This window comes from Pongo abelii, chromosome 4 (assembly GCF_028885655.2).
Source record: "Pongo abelii isolate AG06213 chromosome 4, NHGRI_mPonAbe1-v2.0_pri, whole genome shotgun sequence".
NCBI classification, from domain to species: Eukaryota; Metazoa; Chordata; class Mammalia; order Primates; family Hominidae; genus Pongo; species Pongo abelii.
In genome coordinates this window covers 102,631,971-102,651,512 of record NC_071989.2, presented here as the reverse complement: position 1 = coordinate 102,651,512, position 19,542 = coordinate 102,631,971, and the positions used below count along the sequence as shown (strand labels likewise).

The 19,542-nt window shown below is 36.9% G+C and overlaps 1 protein-coding gene across 18 annotated transcripts in view; it reads left to right on the top strand.

Moving 5' to 3' along the window:
• The window catches only part of MCTP1 (multiple C2 and transmembrane domain containing 1), a 607,542-nt gene that overhangs the window by 407,019 nt on the left and 180,981 nt on the right, over positions 1–19,542 (top strand). For all 18 annotated transcript variants that reach the window (XM_054556461.2, XM_054556460.2, XM_054556462.2 and 15 more), the window contains 2 exons: positions 7,546–7,732; positions 13,401–13,494. In XM_054556461.2, the coding sequence (XP_054412436.1) occupies positions 7,546–7,732; positions 13,401–13,494 (281 nt within the window). The remainder of the gene's footprint in view (positions 1–7,545; positions 7,733–13,400; positions 13,495–19,542) is intronic.

The window sequence follows — 19,542 nt, the reverse complement described above, 5'->3', positions numbered from 1 at the left end:
TGATAATTTTGGATTGTTTTGGCAGATCTCTTGCCGGATCTGATTCTAGCACCACTGCTTTGTGAGCTGTAACATGGCTGACATAGAGCTCAAGTGGGGTAGAAGTGTCGGCTCGGCAGATTCTTGTTTATCATTGCTGTTCACTTGTGCTTGTTCAATTAGTGTTATCTTCTATCCACAGTTCCTTTGGTGGGATCTTTTAAAGCCAACTGTCCATTTTGTGAGGATTAGTTTAGTTAAAAATTAGATTATATAATCTCTAAATCCACTTAATAGGGCATTACGAACTGCAATTCAGGAAAGGCGAGTGAGCCCCAAAGGGTGCCACTGTTGACCCCTTCGTGTTAGCCATGCAGCTCCTATGCCTCCCTCAAAATACTTGAGGCCTATGTGATGTATGAGCCACCTGTGTTCATGTATTAGAGACTGATGAGGCTTCATTTCTGTCTTATTTTTACGTTAAAAAATAATTGCAAATAGTTCTAACATGTACTTTCTATACCCCACGGGACTCATACAAACTCACCCAGGATGCTAATCACAAGACTGTTTCATCTGGGAAGGAATGTTATGGGTCACTGGTTCAGAGACAGCAGATGGAAAGGCAGGGGAGAAAAACGGTGATCAGAACGCTGAGATTTTTCTCCTTGAAATTTTAGAGGATAACATCACCCCATAAAGATGATGAATATTCCTTTCACGTGCTTAAATAGTTCAAATGTATATAGTTTTTTTTTTTTTTAATGCAGAGAACTTCAAGCTCTGATATGGAAGTCAGGAAACATGGTTCAAGTTCTTGCCATCACTTAATTTTTCTAAGTTTTATTTTTCTCACTCTGAGGTACCATCCCAGACAGTGGGAGTGAAAGAGAAAGAACATGAGGCAGGGAATACTAGGAAGCATTTGTAGAATGAGGGAAAGTAGCTCTAAAATTGATCTGGTTTGTCTCTGTGTCCCCACCCAAATCTCATCTTGAATTGTAGCTCCCATAATTTCCATTGTTGTGGGAGGGACCCTGGTGGAAGGTAATTGAATCATGGGGTGGGTCTTTCCTATGGTGTGCTTGTGATAGTGAATTAGTCTCATGAGATTTGATGGTTTTATAAAGGGGAGTTCCTCTGAACATGCCCTCTCACCTGCCACCTTAGAAGGCATAACTTTGCTCCTCATTCGCCTTCTGCCATGATTGTGAAGCCTCCCCAGCTGTATGGAACTGTGAGTCAATTAAACCTGTTTCCTTTATAAATTACCCACTGTTGGGTATGTCTTTATTAGCAGCGTGAGAACAGACCAATACAAAAATCTCTTTTAAATTTGAGTCTGTTCTGGTTATTCTGTTGATTCATTAGTTGATGAGTTGAATTTGATGCAGATCCCTTGAATTTTCAAGTATCAAATTAAGGCAAATGTGATAGTATAACTAGATAATACATTTACGTAGCACTTTCAACTTTTCAAAGTACTTTTTCATCCATGATTCCTGTGTTCTTACAATTCTCTGCAAAGAGAAGGCATTCTTTTTAAAATTTCCATTCAATAAATGAGGAAAGCTGAAGTACAAAGAGTTTAAGTGACTTGCTTAATATCACAATACTAATGAATAATCGGGATTTATTAAAATTTCAGTTTTCTGAACCCCCAGCCATGGACTCTGATGCCAAATAACTTTCTTCAAAGTAACACAGAATCTGTGCTCATTCTGAAGTAAGGACCTGAGAAACCTGAAGGTTTAGAAGGGGCTGAATCTCCAAATCTAAAAGGACCTGAGACATAAGCGCTTAATGAATAGTTAATGAATGAATGAATGAATGAGTGAGTGAGTGAAATGAGTATTGGGGAGAAGTCAAACCACTTTCCAGGAGACAATATAGAAGTGGTAGAATGAGCACATTACACACTAGCGCTGGCTCTGCCACTGTCAAGCATTGTCACCAAGGGTAAATTATTGAGCCTCCATCTCCTTGTCCATAGTACTTTAATACCTACAGTGCACCAGCTATATTCCAGTTGCTGTGCCACGTGCTGAGAATAAGACATTGTTCCTGCCCTTGAGGCATTTCAGGATATTGAGAAAGACAGCTGCAAGTTATTTCAATGAGAATTGGTAAAAATTAGCCATGCAAAAATGAGATACATCATCTCAGGCTGAGGGCATGCCTTGTCCAAACATAAAGAAACAGGTGCGTTCTAGCATGGATGTTGGGAGGATTATAAGGCTTCTGGAATGATAAGTTGTAAGTGAGAATGCATCAGCAAGTGACACATAAGCTGATGGTAAGTCATGGAGGGTACTGTTGACTAGCTAAGGATATCTCGTAAATAGTGCAAAGCCAGGGAGGGACATGGTCAAGTTTGTGTTGTAGACATCCATACAGAGAGGGTTGGGCTGTAGCAATGGTTTTTGCCTTAAGCCAGTTTCTCAAGAAAAATGGAGCACGAGGCAATGATTGAGTGCTGGTGCTTTATTAGGAGGTACCATCCCAGACAGTGAGAGTGAGAAAGAAAGAACATGAGGCAGGGAATACTAGGACGAAATGCAAGCAAATGTATTCATGGGTTGGTCACTGTTTCTGGTATTTCAGAGATATAGCTGGTTGCTTAGCAGGTGCATCCATATGGCCACATGTGCACAGGCCATATGGAGAATTATGTTTTGGAACAGTTTGTGAAAGGGAAGAGGTGTGGGACATTGTCTTCCCATCTCCTATTACATTGATCATAGTTCACCCTACAAGGAGATAACTTCTGCATTGTTTCACGCAGCTTCCTTGGCAGTTGATCTGGCAGCCAGATACAATCTTCACAGTGTGGCTTCCTACTGAAGTGCAGAAGTGGCTTTAGAAACCAGAAACTCAAAGTATATGGCGGCTAGGACTGGATGCACCTTGCCAGAAAAGGGGAGTGCCTAGCTCCTTCGGGACAGTGAAAGATCAGCCAGCCCTAGGTGGGAGACCCATGAGGACCCAAGCACAGTCAGTTGGTCATGGGTTTGGGATGAAGAGCAGCCCTTTGGGGAGGCACAGCCAAAGGAGCAGCTGAGGCAAAGCGAACAGCTGAGGACTTAGGTGACCATGGCTCCAGGAGAGCCTAGGGAGCTATATAAGCTGTGTCAGGTAAGTTTTCAAACCACACATATAGAACCATCAATATAAAACAGATGTCAGGAGAGCTGCTCTGTGAACCAAAGAGGATAGTCTACACCCCTTTTTCTCATACTGCCACCCATAGTGGCACATCCTACTGCTCTTTGCAATACAATTTGAAATTACATGAGATGAGATGCCTTCTTACACCAACATTCAAGTTTTTTTAGCAATACATCTGAGGAATAATATTTCACTGCCTATAAGATAATTTTGTTCTCTTAGCTTTTTGATTTGTGGAATTGCAAAGAAAGGAAGATGCAGCAAATGTAAACACAGAGTTACAACAAATTGTGGAATTTGAGGGTTTGAGAATTTAAAGTTCATCTGCAGATGAGAAAACTGAAATCCAAGAGGATAAGTTATCTTGAAAGAGGTCACATGACTAATTAATATAAGACTGAGGTCTAGAACAAAGGGATTCTGACTCCCAAACCCGGGATCTTTTCTCTGTGTATGTATCTGTGAACATATTTTTGGAATTCATAAATTTGTTTTGATGCTTTTTAAATTTTGCATTTTTAGCTTGGTAACAATATGAAACCATTACTGTATACCTATCCTGAACCATCTGGATGACCACTTATTACTTCTATGTTCAAACGGTAGTGAAACCTCCCTTTGTTCAGGACATAACAGTACAGGTGAGCCAAATATAGAAGAATCTACCCCATAGCAGTTAGTACTATATTCACATTGCACTAGACTATGTTGTAAGAGTTCCATCCTTGAACATATTTGTTCAAAAGTTATAAGGATGTAGCAAATGCTTTTTCCCCACCCAATTCCAGCAACAATATGATTTGATACCCATCAGTGAAGCTTTAAGTTTATCCTCAAGCTAACAAGAAAACTTTGCTTAGTTACAGGTGACACTTCATTTAAAATGGCATCTTACTCTTGAGTAGAATATTTAGATAAATAAGAGATCCGAATAACCTTAACTAGCACAAAGAATCTTGAAGTCATTAAATACACTCTTGTCTGATATATTTATGAAAACGGGCATTCTCTACATTGGAATTATTAAAGTCAAAATTCTGAACCACTGAATATAGCACAGGACCTGAGATAAACTATTTCTATGAGTACACCCAATACTGAAATTTTAGTTGTTACAGAAAAGCATAATATTCCCTATATATTTATATTGTTAATTTAAATTTATTAGTTTCATAGTTTCAAAATTCAATTTATAAATTTTTCTTAATCATCTTATAAGAACAATAACTTATAGCCTTCTTCTCTGGTTTATATATATTTTTAAAGCATAAAAATAACATATTTTCATACTTGGAAACTGAGATACTTCTTTCTGTTAAAAATAAGTCCAGGCACAAACAGGGGAATGACACTGGGGCCTCCTTGAGGGCAAAGTTTGGGAGGAGGGAGAAGATCAGAAAAAGTAACTAGTGAGTACTAGGCTTAGTACCTGGGTGACAAAATAATCTGTACAACAAGACCCTGTGACAGGAGAGTTTACCTATATTACAAATCTGCACATGTGCCCACCAAAACCTAAAATAAAAGTCTGGGGGAAAAAAGTCAGCTGGGTGCAGTGGCTCATGCCTGTAATCCCAACACTTTGGGAGGCCGAGGTGGGTGGATCATCTGAGGTCAGAAGTTTGAGACTAGCCTGGTCAACATGGTGAAACCTTATCTCTACTAAAACTATGAAAAAAAAAAAATCCACTGAGCGTGGTGGTGGGCGCCTGTAATCCCAGTTATTTGGGAGGCTGAGGCACGAGAATTGCTTGAACCCAGGAGACAGAGGTTACAGTGAGTTGAGATCGTGCCACTGCACTGCAGCCTGGGCGATAGTATGAGACTCTGTCTCAAAAAGTCCAGGGCTGGGTGTGGTGGCTTGTTCAGCACTTTAGAATGCTGAGCTAGGTGGATTGCTTGAGCCCAGGAGTTCAAGAGCAGCCTGGGCAACATGACAAAACCCCATCTCTACAAAAAATACAAAAAAAAAAAAAAAATTAGCCAGGCCTGGTGGCACGCACCTGTCGTCCCAGCTACCTGGAGGCTGGCGGGGGAAGAATCACCCGAGCTTGTGAGGTCAATGCTGCAGTGAGCCATGATCGTGACTGCACCACTGCACTCCAGCCTAGGCAACAGAGTAAGACCTGGTCTCGAAAAAATTAAAATTAAAAAAAAAAAGCCCAGATATTACCCAGTTTGAGAAGCACTGCTAACAGTGCTTCTTCCTGGGATGCATGGTTACTTAAAGATAGAGTGGTGGAGAAAAGTCTAGATCTTGGATTCCAGAGTCCCAGGTTCAGATGGGCTCCGCTAATAACTAACCGTATGTCTCCCCTCCGTCATGTACCCTCCCTGGCCCTTAGTTTTCTCATTGGTAAATTAAGGAGACTGCAAGAATCACAAATCCTTCTGCCTAGTAGAGCAAGGTAGTGTAATTAAGTGAAATAGGCCAGTATGGGGAACAGTAACTAATTCAGAGGACATTTACCCTATATTTAAAAATATTTATATTCAAAACTTTTTTAGCACAAGCAAAACAACAAATCTGTGAATCAGATTCCATCTGAAAATTGCCAGCTTGCAAAGCCTAACTTATATAATCTTGAGAGCAGTTTCCCCACCTGTAAAGCATTAAATGCAATGACTAATATAAATTAAGAGAAACCAGCATCTATATGATCAGTACAAAGTGGTAATGGGCATAGAAGAAAATCCTTCAGAAGACATCAATGCGTTTTAGTGCTGCAGCATCACATAAAAAAGGAAGGGACCAGGAAATGCATGATCAAAGTGAGTGGAAAAAAAAAGAAAAAGCAAAGTGAGTGAAAGACTTTTCTTGGTTCCAACTGTATCCAACGAAAAATATTGTCTGAATTATAGTCTCTCATCAATTCTCTAGTATTATACTCCCTATCCAAGCCAGAGTTATTTGCATTCAACAAACTATGGGCCCAGCAGTGTGACAGGTGCTGGAAAGATCTCTAAAGATAATACCTTTTTTTCATTGGAGAATATGTTTGAATGGTTGTTTTCCACTGTAAAAATTTTTAACCTCAATTTCTTCCAGATGTTATTTCTAAGAACTTAATTCCAATTAAAATTAAAACATGAGATAAGGGATGTGATATGTTTTTTCACCCTTCAGAGTTTGAGGAGACAGCATGAGAGTACCTTGGAATGGGTATTGTGATAGCAGAAACAATGCAGTTATTTGACATACATTCTAACTTCAGGAAGATGTTTTCCAGACTTGTACAGACTCTGATCTCTCAATTTCTCAGTAGTTAGCATTTAGTACACATTGACTTTCTCCTACTGACCAGGGCATTGCTTATTGTTTTCCTTTCTTATATCAATATTCCCTTCCTCCCATTTGTGTCTAGTCCCAGATATCCCTCATATTAACCAGTAGGCAAAAATAAAAGGCCTATTGAAATATTGGACTTCAGTTCAATATCTGCAATCACTCTTGCTAAAGAGATGTTTGAACTCAACTACAAGCTTGGAAACACTGTCCATAGGAGTTTAGTTTAAAAGCAAAACCATAAATACCAAATAGAGTGAGGAATAAGAAAGAGCAAGAATTTAATCTGTCCAGTTTATGGTAGGATACCACATTTATTCTTATAATTGGCTATTTCCTGTTTTAAATGCCTTTCACTCATGCCTGCCACCTTTCTCTCCGTTTATTAGCCTTGTGGTCACCATATTACCTTTCTCTTCAAAATCAATTGACATTTTTATGAAAAGCGTTTTCAAGGTATTAGCTCTGAGAGAGTGGCATACAGAGCATGCACTGCCACGTTAGAAATCCCCTCTTAGCACAACTCAGGTGCCTAACACTTGAGCTATTATGTTTTCAGGAGATTTATGTGTTTTTATTTCGGTTTATACAGAGTACTGTGAATATATTGGCATGGTTTTAAAAAATATAAAACGTATGACATCACAATGGTACATATTCTATTCACTGCCTAATAACATTTATGAATGGGGGAAAACATCCATTTTTTAAAAGTAACACAAAAATTCAGAATTTTGGTAGTTGGTCTCTCTAGATAGCACACATGATTTTTTCTATAGGCAAAGCCCCAGCGACCTAATTCCTTAGGCCACCTAGAGATAGGAAGTCCTTACCACTTTTATGAATACCGTGACAGTGGGTAATAAGAGAATTTCAGATTAGCATATTTTTTGTATCTTACGGGAAATTAACAGTTACAGACCCTATGATAATCAGGGTCTGAATTTTCGAGGAAAGTCAGCTGACTTGAAAGATGTATTCTTCCAGTGGTCCAAATAATACTTCTATTGATTTATGTTTCATAGAGCTCTGAACAGCTGTTTCATACGGCAAAAAAAAAAAAAAAAGAAAAAAAAAAAAGCCACTTGCTGATTCAAAACATTTGTCTCTAGGTGCCAGGTCGACCTGTCAGCCCTCAGTAGGGAACAGACACACAAGCTGGAGTTGCAGCTGGAAGAGGGTGAAGGACACCTGGTGCTGCTGGTCACTCTGACAGCATCAGCCACAGTCAGCATCTCTGACCTGTCCGTCAACTCCCTGGAGGACCAGAAGGAACGAGAGGAGATATTAAAGAGATATGTACGTATGTAACCCTCCTCCTTCCAGAGACACATGTGACTAGATCAGGTTGTAAACAATTTACCTGGAGGGACAGAAGTACTTCTGAGAAGCCGTCTGGTGGAAGAATTGGCACAAGTAAAAAGCTGAGTGAAAACAAATGCCACACAGACCTTTGCAGAAGCATTTGCATTACCCACCCATGTCTAGAGACTTGATATTCTCTAGATTCTCTTCCAGAGCAAATTCTGGATTCTGAGATTCTACTCAGTGATTTTATCATGCAGGGATGCTACCCATATAGGAAGGCCAGGTTTATACAACATGACTTTAAAGTTAATTTATTGATTCTTTGTAGCTGCAATTAAAATTTCTTTGTCTTTCCAAGTTTGAGATGGAGTTAATGGTACTTACGTTAATTAGTACGCTGGTAACTAAAGAGTATTCACAGGAATGATTTTTATTTTCAGCTGCTCAGGAAAGCCTCACTTCATTCCTTTAATTTTTTTAATTGAATGTGAAATAGAATTAAAGGAAGCCTCCTTCTTTTTGATCAAATGTGGAACGATAGTATGCAATAGTGATTCACTAAAATGACTACCCTCTTCAAATTTTACCAAACTGAAATATCCACAACCAAATCTTCCTATTTCCCAGCATCCTCCCACTGGACATTTCCCACCATGTAGTTTTCTTGAATCAACAGAGAGGGGAGCTCTTACTCCACCATTCTCTCTCAATGACGATTTGAAAAAGTAAATGCCTTAGTACCCATGAAGCTGGGAAAAAAGCTTTTCCACTTAAAATCACAAAGCTTGTATTGTACAGTGCCGCCAGGTGTTTAGAAGGCTCCTCTAGACACTCAGTCATGAAACCAAGCTCTAACAAAGAACCACTTTTTTTTTTAGACTTTAAAATATTCCTATTTGCTGACTGACATCCTTTCAATAACTGAATTTAATAAAGATGTACCTTATCAGGCTGTGCAGATAACATGAAGTGCTGGTACTAATGCTCTACAATATTCTTCAAACAGATTAGCAGGATGTGCGCTTCAGCAAATTTATTCTGGCTATCTCCACTGAATCAGCTGTCTGCTAATGCTTGTACAACTCATCCACCAATGGTGTTATCATAAACAGTTTAATAGAGGTGACTTAGCAAGGCTAAATAGTATATATTTTTAAACCACCTAAGAGCCTAAGATATTGTGTGACATCTTCTAATATATAATTGCAGTTATGAAGATTATTTTACATTGTGGTATCCACCAAAACATATTCTTCCGTTACCAGAAGTGAGCCTCATAAATTACAACAATTTTAATGGAATTAATCAGTATATTAATACAAAAATTCTTCTAGGCATTATACTATAGTTGATGGATTAATATTTTGATATTATCCCATATATTAAAGGATACTGCCGCCTAAGTAATTAGAAGTAATCCACCTATTATTAATTTTTTTTCTTTTTGCTGGATGGCTGAATGGCAATTGGCCATTTCCATTCAGAATTTGAATATTTGTTTCCATGTCTTTTTTCAATAAAATGTAAAATATTATGCAGATGTTTGACTTAATTCTCAGATTATAGTCTGCTCAATATATTAAAAAATGAACTATGTTTAAATATACTTTTTTTAAGCCTCGAATTTCAGGCAGAGGCCTATACCTCCCTCTAGAGACATATCTGCTACGAAACCACTATATGCAACGTAGCATATCTGTTATATTTACTCATATCCATAAAAGGACAAAGACCTATGGATTAGGATTTCAGTGTGTTTCCTTTTTATTATAAGGATCATGAAATGAATGAATGAATGCCATATCATATCTGAAATATCATTTGTTTTGGAGAAACATATAATGGAGGTTGTTTGGAGAATTACTTCTATATTTTCCTGCAAGAACATGTGTATTTTTAAAAGTTGAGGTCAAATTTAGGAATTTGACATTGGTCACTGTCAGGGAAGCAAATGAATTGCCCCCACTCTGATATGAAACAGCCCTAAAAAAAGCCCTCCATTGCTGTCGTTTAGCTGTTCATTGCTAAGGATTGAAGCCCCACAAATTAAACAAACATCGCTCTGTAAGCCATTTTTTGATCACCACATTCTGAGAAGATGGCTAATTCCATTTTTCTTTTTTTCGTCTTTTAGGGGGAGGAAATGAGGGAAGGTCAATAGGGGGCGGGTAGTAATGGGTAGTAGACCAAGAGCAATTGTATGACCTTTTCAGAACGGGTATGCTGAACCCTTGCTCCCCCTTGTCACAGTTTAAAAACCAGAGGAGCTAGTTTAGAGAAGAAGTTGTTAGCATTCCATTTTTATTATGACATTTCACAGTCATCTGATTTAATGTCCCTTGACCGGATTGTCCACCGTGAGACGATGGGCTTGAAATGTTATTTAGAGCATTGATAAAAGGTGAGCGGTTCTAAGATGACAGCGAGTCATAAGGCTGGTGGTGTGACATTAATTTTCTCCATAACAGAGATGGAATAAGACGTCACGGTGACAAGCTGTCAATCAGCTCTGGCCCCTCAGAGCATCTTGATGCCATAGGATGGGGTATTGCCTCTCCCGTAATAGAGCTGAACTGAGATGCTCTCCCTGACAGCTGCTGCAGCCATAGAGAAAATATATTATACAGCCTTTCATTAAAAAAATAAAGAGGACTCCTCTCCAGAGCATTTCAATCTTTTCCCATCTATTGAAGGCTGAAAGGATTCACAGCAAATCATAGATTCCTCTGCTATGGAAATTTCTGGCTTCAGAAGCCATCCGGGTTTTTAGGCCTTCTAAAATAACCGTAAATAGCAAGGCAGGAATACCTCTTGATGAATACCTCTTGAAGAAGTTATATTTTTAAACCAATATATTTATTTATTTATTTATTTAATTTATTTATTTTTACTTCTTATTACAATCGATGTGTCACTGGCCTAAACTGTTGAAATTTGCAATAAATTATGGAGTGTCAGCTGACTTGGGGAAATGAAACCTTCAAACAATAATTACCACTCCAAATGGGAAGCAGAGGATCAGAGCCGAAGCACCTGAAGACAATATGTCTGTGGAATGAGGCTACCAATGTGAAAGGATTCTCAGACATAAGGACTGATTATATTTGTTTTAGTCAAAATAGAACTTGATTTAAATTGCCTCTGAAAATGAAAGCACAGAAACCTTTTTTTGATAAAACTATTCCCCATCATTAGGGTCAGAGACTTACCTGATTTACAACATTGTGTAAGCTCTGAGATAAGAAACTTTCCAAACTTGCTGTTACTGTAGGAATACAACGTGCCTACAAACCTCTGAATTATATTCTGCTGTCTAACGCCCCCACGGTGAAACCCTTCATTTACAGGAATTTAAATGGAGAGAGAAGTGCATTTTTAGTGAACCTTGTCACCTGGGTATTTTAAATAGATTTTTGGTGATAAACAACTGTTTAAAAACAATAAAAGATTAACAGTTAATCCTCATGCTAAACACTCTTATAAAAAGTTAGGTTATGGGATTACTCATATATCCGCATTTCCTCCTCTCAATATACCAAGGTCATAGTTTCAGTGTAAACAATGACTGGTCATACGGGACTGATAAAGTTCATATTGCAGTAAGCTTTTGCTTGTCAGTATTCTCACATTATTAATATGATGATGGGAATGCTTTTTACTCTAGTAACATTTTAATAGATAACTTTATTATTCAAAAGTACGTTATGTTCTCTGGTTATGAAACATTTTATAAATTATGAAAAAGAAGTACCTTTGATTTACATAGTAGAAGTGCTGATCATGTCATAAGAAAAACGCTATGAAGTGTACATAAACAAATGCATATTGGCATTCTGTTGGTTCATTTTACTCTCAAAGTATTTGTGCCCATTAATTAGACTTCTGAATTATTGTATTGGTTTCCCTCTTTTAATTCCTTCAAGTACTACACTTACAAAACACCACCATTATTAATTTATGAAGTGAAATAGATGTTATCATTTGGATCTGTTTTTTTCTATTGAAGTTTCAATACTTCTGTACATACTAAAATAGCAAATAAAACTATAAATTTAAGAAAAATTTCCACTTTTGAATTTATTTTTAGTCATCAATTTGATTGACTGTAAAAGATTGTGTATGTATTTTACTTATGTAGAACTACAGTAGTCTTTTGAAATAAATACTAGAAAATAGTCTTTAGGTAATTTAATCCTCATCTAACCCATGCAATTTCCAAAACTCACCAAGAGGAAAATAGTAGAAAAACATAATTAGTTTAATGTTGATCTTCTTATCCCCAAAGTCTGAATAGTGTTACATATCCAACAACATGAGATTTAATATTGATAATTAGGCTGAGAGTGGTGGTTCATGCCTGTAATCCCAACACTTTGGGAGCCAAGGCTGGAGGATCACTTGAGGCCAGGAATCAGAGACTATCCTGGATAACATAGCAGGACCTTTTTCTACAGAATTTTAAATTTGTTTTTTTTAAATTAACCAAGTATGGTTGCACATGCCGGTAGTTCTAGCCACTCAGGAGGCTGAGGTGGAAGGAATGTTTGAGCCCAGGATTTGGAAGTTACAGTGAGCTATTATCATGCTACTGTACTCCAACCTGAGTTAGACCCTGTCTCTAAAAAAATAAAAACAAAAATAAATTTTAAAAAAGCCGCTAATCTCCAAACCATTATATCTACAGATGAAAATATTTCTTGGAGTGATTTGCTGGCTAGAGGAGATTGAAAAAGGAAGCAGACATATCTATTCCATAATTTATTGTTCAACATTTATTGATAACTATTTATGGGAGTAAATGTGGTTTTTTTTATTCTTTCAGAAAATCTACTTATATAGCAACAATTATCCACATAGAGGTGTGTGTGTGTGTGTGTGTCTGGTGTACATTCATGATGGTGGAAGGGTAATTTATACTGAAGAAACACAAATGACCCTTGGAACCCCTTATGCAGCATCAAAGTTTCCATTCTATACATACTAAAATGGCAAATAAAACTATAAATTTAAGAAAAGTTACTCACTATTTTGAATTTTTTTTTTTGAGTTGGAGTCTTGCCCTGTCACCCAGGCTGGAGTGCAGTGGCACGATCTTGGCTCACTGCAACCTCTGCCTCCCGGGTTCAAGCAATTATCTGCCTCAGCCTCCCGAGTAGCTGGGATTACAGGTGCCCGCCACCATGCCTGGCAATTTTTTTTTGTATTTTTGGTAGAGATGGGGTTTCACCATCTTGGCCAAGCTGGTGTTGAACTCCTGACCTTGTGATCCACCCACCTCAGCTTCCCAAAGTGCTGGGATTACATGCGTGAGCCACCGCTCCCGGCCTGCATTTATTTTTAGTCATCAATTTGATTTATTTTAAAAGATACTGTATGTATTTTACTTATGTAAAACTACTTAAGTTCTAATGTAGAATTGCATAAGTCTTTTGAAATAAATACTAGAAAACAATCTTTAGGTAATTTAATCCTCAGCTAGCACATGCAATTTCCAAAACTCACCAAGAGGAAAATAGTAAAAAAATATATATATTAGTTTAATGTTGATCTTCTTACCCCAGAGTCTGAAGATAAACTAAAAAATCTAATGTTTTCTCAGCACACTCTTTAAGACTCCTTGGGACCTCCCTTTTCTAATACTGATGTTGGGGTCTTTCAGAGCCCATTGAGGATATTTCACAACCTGAAAGATGTGGGATTTCTCCAGGTGAAAGTCATCAGAGCAGAAGGGTTAATGGCTGCTGACGTCACTGGTAAGAGATGATGAAATTCTCCTATTGCTCAGATCAAGCAGCACACAAGGTCTACACCATTTAATAATTCAACTTTGCATTTCACCTGATGGATCATCAAAGTAAATAATTTAAAGATTCAGGGATGATCTTAGAAATATTTGCCAACCCCCTGATTTTTATAGTATCTCTGATTTTTAAAGGCAGGGTAATGTATTAAAAATAAACACTAAAAAGCAAAATGACTTTTGAATTGTTGCCTTCTTCGAAGTTTAATCAATGTAGCAGGAATACTTCTTCCAGATATTATTTCCAGGTATTGAACCAATGCTTTACAGAATCAGCTTCCTTCATAGCATCAACACTTATAATTCAAACATGGCATGAAATCTGTTGCATATTTCACTGAAAATTTTAGGTGCATAATACTCAATAACTTGGTATGAACTCTTGATATTTGGGTTGCTGATCCAACTCATTAGTCGTCCAAATTCCCTGGCACATCCCAGAGATAATTTTGGATCTAAACTAAGTCTCTAGATTGTTTGAAATTTCTTAAAGTAGGAAACAAGGCTATACAAATGTCCACATTAGTTTTGTCTGTTAAAGCTTCCTGATTTGCATAATGCTATTTCTGTAACATATTAACAAACAGGCTGATGGCAATTATTTCATCAATTTCCAGAATTAAATCATTATTTTGAATTTATAACAATGTGACCATTCATTTATGAATTTAATTTCATAAGGATTTGGGGGATGTTTATACTGTTCCTTAAATTATCCATCTCAAGTTAGACAATAAATAGGACTGGCTTGACCAATTTGTGCAAATTTCACTGTTTCTGAAAGAAAATATCAACTTATCATTCTGGAAGTATGCTTACCATTTTGAACATTCAGTCAGATAATCCTAATGAGGTAACAAACTTATTTCAAAGGAAGAAATGTGCTTTTCCTACCATCCAAGGACCTGAAATCACTGTGCACTTCTTTAATTCATTCAACAGAATCAAAAACAAATTAAAAGGTAACATGCCTTCAAATGAAAAATAGCAGATGTTTGTTCCAAAACTGCAATATTTTTATATCTTAATATTTGCCTATTAAATGACCATGTGTGAGAAAATTTAAAATATTAGTTTACAGTTCCTTTAAAAAGGTAACTATCAACTCATTTGTAACCAAGAAGATGACAACAGTTGTCACATATTTTTTCAAAACAGGCATACCTGAAAATGGGAGAGTGGGTAGTTTGTAATACTTGCATATATGCTAATTTGGCTCCTTGTATAAAACAATTAATGTAAAATGTATATACATTTTCCTACTTATGAAATTTCTTTCTAGTATGACTATAATCAAATTAATCTGGCACAATCATTTCTTTTAGAAAAATGCAAGTACCATTTACTTCAAAAGCTTAGATTCCTGCCCATTATACAATTGGATAGAATTGTATAAGTTTGTCTTCTTTGGAGAGAAGCTGTCATTGATTTTCAAACTTCATGAATATGCAAACTAGATTAACCCAGGTGGCCTGTGTGCCACTATGGAAGTTAAAATACATGTTCTCTCAAAGCTGGAAAAAAATAGAGATATTTCTCTCCTAATGGTTCTATGTAAATTGAGGTGAATAACAATAGCCTTTCCCCTGGGGATTCAATGAGACATAATTTTCATTTGATAAAATGAACATTAATTTGGGGAATACTAAATAACAGAGTCTCCATTTTTTTCCTCCACTTTTAGAGAGAGAAATCTAATGATTCCCCATTTCATGCTGACCTTATAATCGAATGTGCTCTGAATTGAACAAGAGAGATGTTGAACTATTCAGGGGCAAAAAGATAATTCAGTCTTTGACCTTGCTCACTCTTGGACCTTCTGTGGTCTTTACGACATTTGTGATGGTGGCAAAAATGGAAGACTATATATTTGAGTCAGAAATGTCTGAATATACTACCAATTTTAAAAATAATTTTTACTTTTGAAAAGGATACTTTATATACACACACACACACATATGTATCCTCATGCTTCCTTGTCTTTGTCATTAAATTTGGGACACAAGTAAGTTCTTTGTCTGCTTTCTCTTTTACTTGTTCAAAGAACTTTAAAGATATGATATGCATCTCAGTGGATAATAACAGTCAGCCTCTACAAGTTATTAGGCAATAGTTTGAAAAGAGGCAATTGACTAGCGCTGTCTTCAAATCCTCAAGTTAGAGTCCATTTAGGAATTTTGTCGATGTAGAGGGGAGATTTTAAATCACTGGTAACTGTCTGTGCTAAGGCAAGAATATTTTCTAACATGGTACAAATGAGCCTGTTACTGTAAGATACACGGTTGGTTTTAGAACACTTTTTCTAAATAAGTCTAACGAGACAAATTTATATTTGAACAACTTGGCTCTATTTTTTAGATATTTTTAATGATCCGAACATAAAGTTAAACTCCCATTGTTTCAGCAAAAAATGTTAAATTATAATATTCCATCATTAGACATGAGCACAGGAAAGAAAGATTCTATAGTCTTTTAAGTAGCCATCAATCTTACTACAGTTACAAAGAATTTTTCCCTTTCAAAATGTAAAATTTTTCTTTTGTTACAACACATTCATTGAGAAACATTGTGATACTGTATTAACTCTGTGTGAATAAAGAGCAATTGAGACTCTCTTTGAATGAGTGAGTATAAAGCACAAATTACTTTTTAATGAAACCCTCAATTCTTTCCCTTTCCACAAAAAGCCTATAGCCTTGTTCAGCTGAACACTACTACAGTAGGTCACTTCAGTTAAGCCCCTAATAAACTGTTGATAGTCGAGGGTAGTTTTTCCTTCGGTCTCAATAGCCCAGTGTTGGACAGTGCACTTCAAATCATTAAGGTTAATACAGATTTAAAAAAGAGATTAACTCTGGTGGTTAAGGCCTCAATTTACAACTCCCACACATACACATGCATTGAGCAAGGCACAAGAGTGGATTGAAATTTCAGTCAAATTGTGGGCAGCTTTTCACAGCCTGAGAAAGCGGCACTCTGGTTTGAAAAGTTGGTCAGCTAAATTCTTCATAAGGGAAAAAATTTGAGTCACTGAAAAATACCTCTCAGTACAACTTACTTACCTTTCAACTAACCAGTGAAAAGGTTAATGTCTCTCCGCACCATCAAAGCAAGACCTAGAGACTGTCTGGCCCCGCGTTCACTGGGGGAGATTCTCTCTGCAGCTAGATCAAGTTTTCCTTAAAACTCTACACATTGTGAGGAAAGGCCATTGGGGTGGGGTTGGGTGGGGTGGGGTGGGTGGTGGGAAAATATTTTTTCTTTGGGTGGTAGGAAATAGTTCATGTTATCATTTGTCTTTTTTAGCTTCTGATTATTCTTTCCCTTGAGCAGGGCCTAATTTCTGCCTCAACAGAACATTGCAAGTCTCCTATATTGAGTGAGGCTTTCTTTGCAGAGTATTTAGACCTGGGCTATTGGTTCTTTCAAGTTCTAAGAGGAGAAGGAGAAAAGAGTTCTTCTCCTCCGCCCCTCCCCTTCATTTCATTTTCCCCTGGGTTCTCTCTCTCTTTCTCTCTGTTTTTTTTCTGAGCTCCTAAGGAAGAGGTCGTAGCTTCCCCAGGGAGACCAGCCACTCAGTTTCAGAAACAGCGACATGGGAGAACTGTGAAACCCTTCAAAAGATGTCCTACCTTTTCACTGTACTGAAAGGTACACTAATATAAAACTTCTCCACCCCAGGTGAATTGATCTCTCAAATTAATGCACCATCTCCTTCAGGAAACAATAGAGGGAGAGGAAGAGAAAAAGGGAGAGAGAGAGAGAGAATTTTACAATTAATAGAATGTGTCACTGAAATAGTCCCATTAAATGAGTGTATCTTTTTCTAGAACAAGGCTATGCATAAAGACTTGTGACTTGCCAGCCCTGTAGTCTGGAAACCTACTAGTTATTAAGAGAGATGTTTACTACCCCTTTATTTGCATAGACTTTTCCCATGTTTTTCTTTTGGAAAACTGTCTTCATTGTTGGAAAATATTTAAGTAACAAAACAGCAGAAAAAGACATGCTACAGTTTTTTTATCAGCTTCCATGAGAGTCTTATTATCTTAAGAAATAACAGTTAGCAGCTCAGATTCATTAGCAGAGCTAAATTTAAGCCCCATTTGACAGGCTGCCTAGAAAACATTTTGTTTTGCTGTCTGTGGGCTTTAATTAAGATGTGTTCAATTTCAGTCCTCTTCAGTCTAGCTCCCGCCCCCCCAACCCCCCACCCCCAACTTGCTGTGTCACAGACCGGCGATCAGACACTTTTAGATGGTCCGGCCCATGACTTTGACCTTCTGCGCAGTCCGGCGTTCCCTGGGGAACCGTTCAACTCATGAGGTCTGATTTCACACTTCCAGGATGCCTCAGCTCTCTTAACAATGACAGGGAGACAAAGCCCTTTAGAGCAGGCCGCATGGGGACTTGTTTAAATTGGAAACCAGAGAGGAGTCAAGGAACAAGGTTATGGGCTACAGAATAGTGCTTTTAATAAAGAGCTCACAGCTCTGGCTCAGCTCAAAGAGGTCTACCTCTGTACAATTAATTGAGCCATTTATCTGGAGCATCTTAGGCCTCTACTTTCTCACAGAATTGCGTGGTAAATATCAGCTAAGAAGCAAATGAGATATGCATGAAATGAATTTTAACACTTTGATTACTGTGCCTCCAGTCTTCATTAAAAGTAAATTTATTTGTATTTCTGACCTCATTATCAGGAGGCTGCCTGCATTTTTATTGGTTCCTGTGATTTCCAGCTTGAGTGTGTCATGAAGGTATATTTTATACAAAGATTTGGATTTATTATTCTTGATATTTTCCCTGAACATTATGGGTCTATTCAGAGAAAGAAAATGAAAAGGCAGCTGTACAGAAAAAGGCAAGTCTGATCTTTGAAAGTTTTATATACAGTTGGAGAAATACCAAGCACTTATACATGAGATAGACAAGATATTGTCCTTTTAAAAAAATTAACTTCTGGTGGGTTACGCTAGCAAATAGCTTAAGACATATGTAATTTTTACTTCAAGTGCCCTGTAGAATACAATAGCTCAATTGGAAGAAGTTGCTAAGTTGCTTTTTAAAATAGGATTGTAGCAGTTTGAATTAATAGCATGTGTCTTTAATTGTCATCATCATATTTAATAAAATCAACGATGTCTGATAAATGCAGCCTTAAATATTACAATCATTCCTTAAAATTTATGTTGGAAGAAGATAAAATATAAATCCTTTAAGTTCTACGTAATTTAATTCAAAGAACTGTATAAAATATAGTGGAAGTCCTTCATCTTGGTATATTGTCAGGTATAAAAATAATCTACCAAATAAAAGAGAGGATGTGCAAATAGTCATAGTTTCTTAGCTTTACTATCTTAACATCTGAAAATTATATTGCTTGAAACAAAAACCCTAAGCTTTAACACAGAGTATATAGGACATTCCTCAAGGAAAGTATGCTCTATTTCCATTATATAAGCTAATGTTCCATTTGCTTTTTAATAATTATGCTCATAGAAGACTTTTAAGCAGATAGTATACCATGAGAAGACATTTTATCCAATTCATAATGCATCAAAAATATACAACACCTGCTATTCTTATCACGGTAATATACCTGGTTTAGAAAACAATATTATATACATGTACATGATAAATGTATTAATACTATGTAAATCTTTTCCTTAAGAATGAGCCTAAACAAATAAAAATATCACAGGGAAAGAAAGCAAATCATTGTTCTTCCTTCTTTTATGTCACCACGTCTTACATACAAATAAAATTTACTTTCTTTAGTAATTGCATTTTTAAAACCTAGCCAAATTCTAATTATAGAAAAAGTGTTCTTCTAAAACCAAAGAGTTGTTATCAAATATCTCCAAAAAGAGGAATGAAAATGATAATTTAGCACAAGGGCTGATGAGGCCTGAATCTGAGGCAGTGTTTTAAAGAGAATTACAGAAATCATGTGTGATTCATATGCAGGTCACATGGTTAGAAGATACTGCCCTGGAAG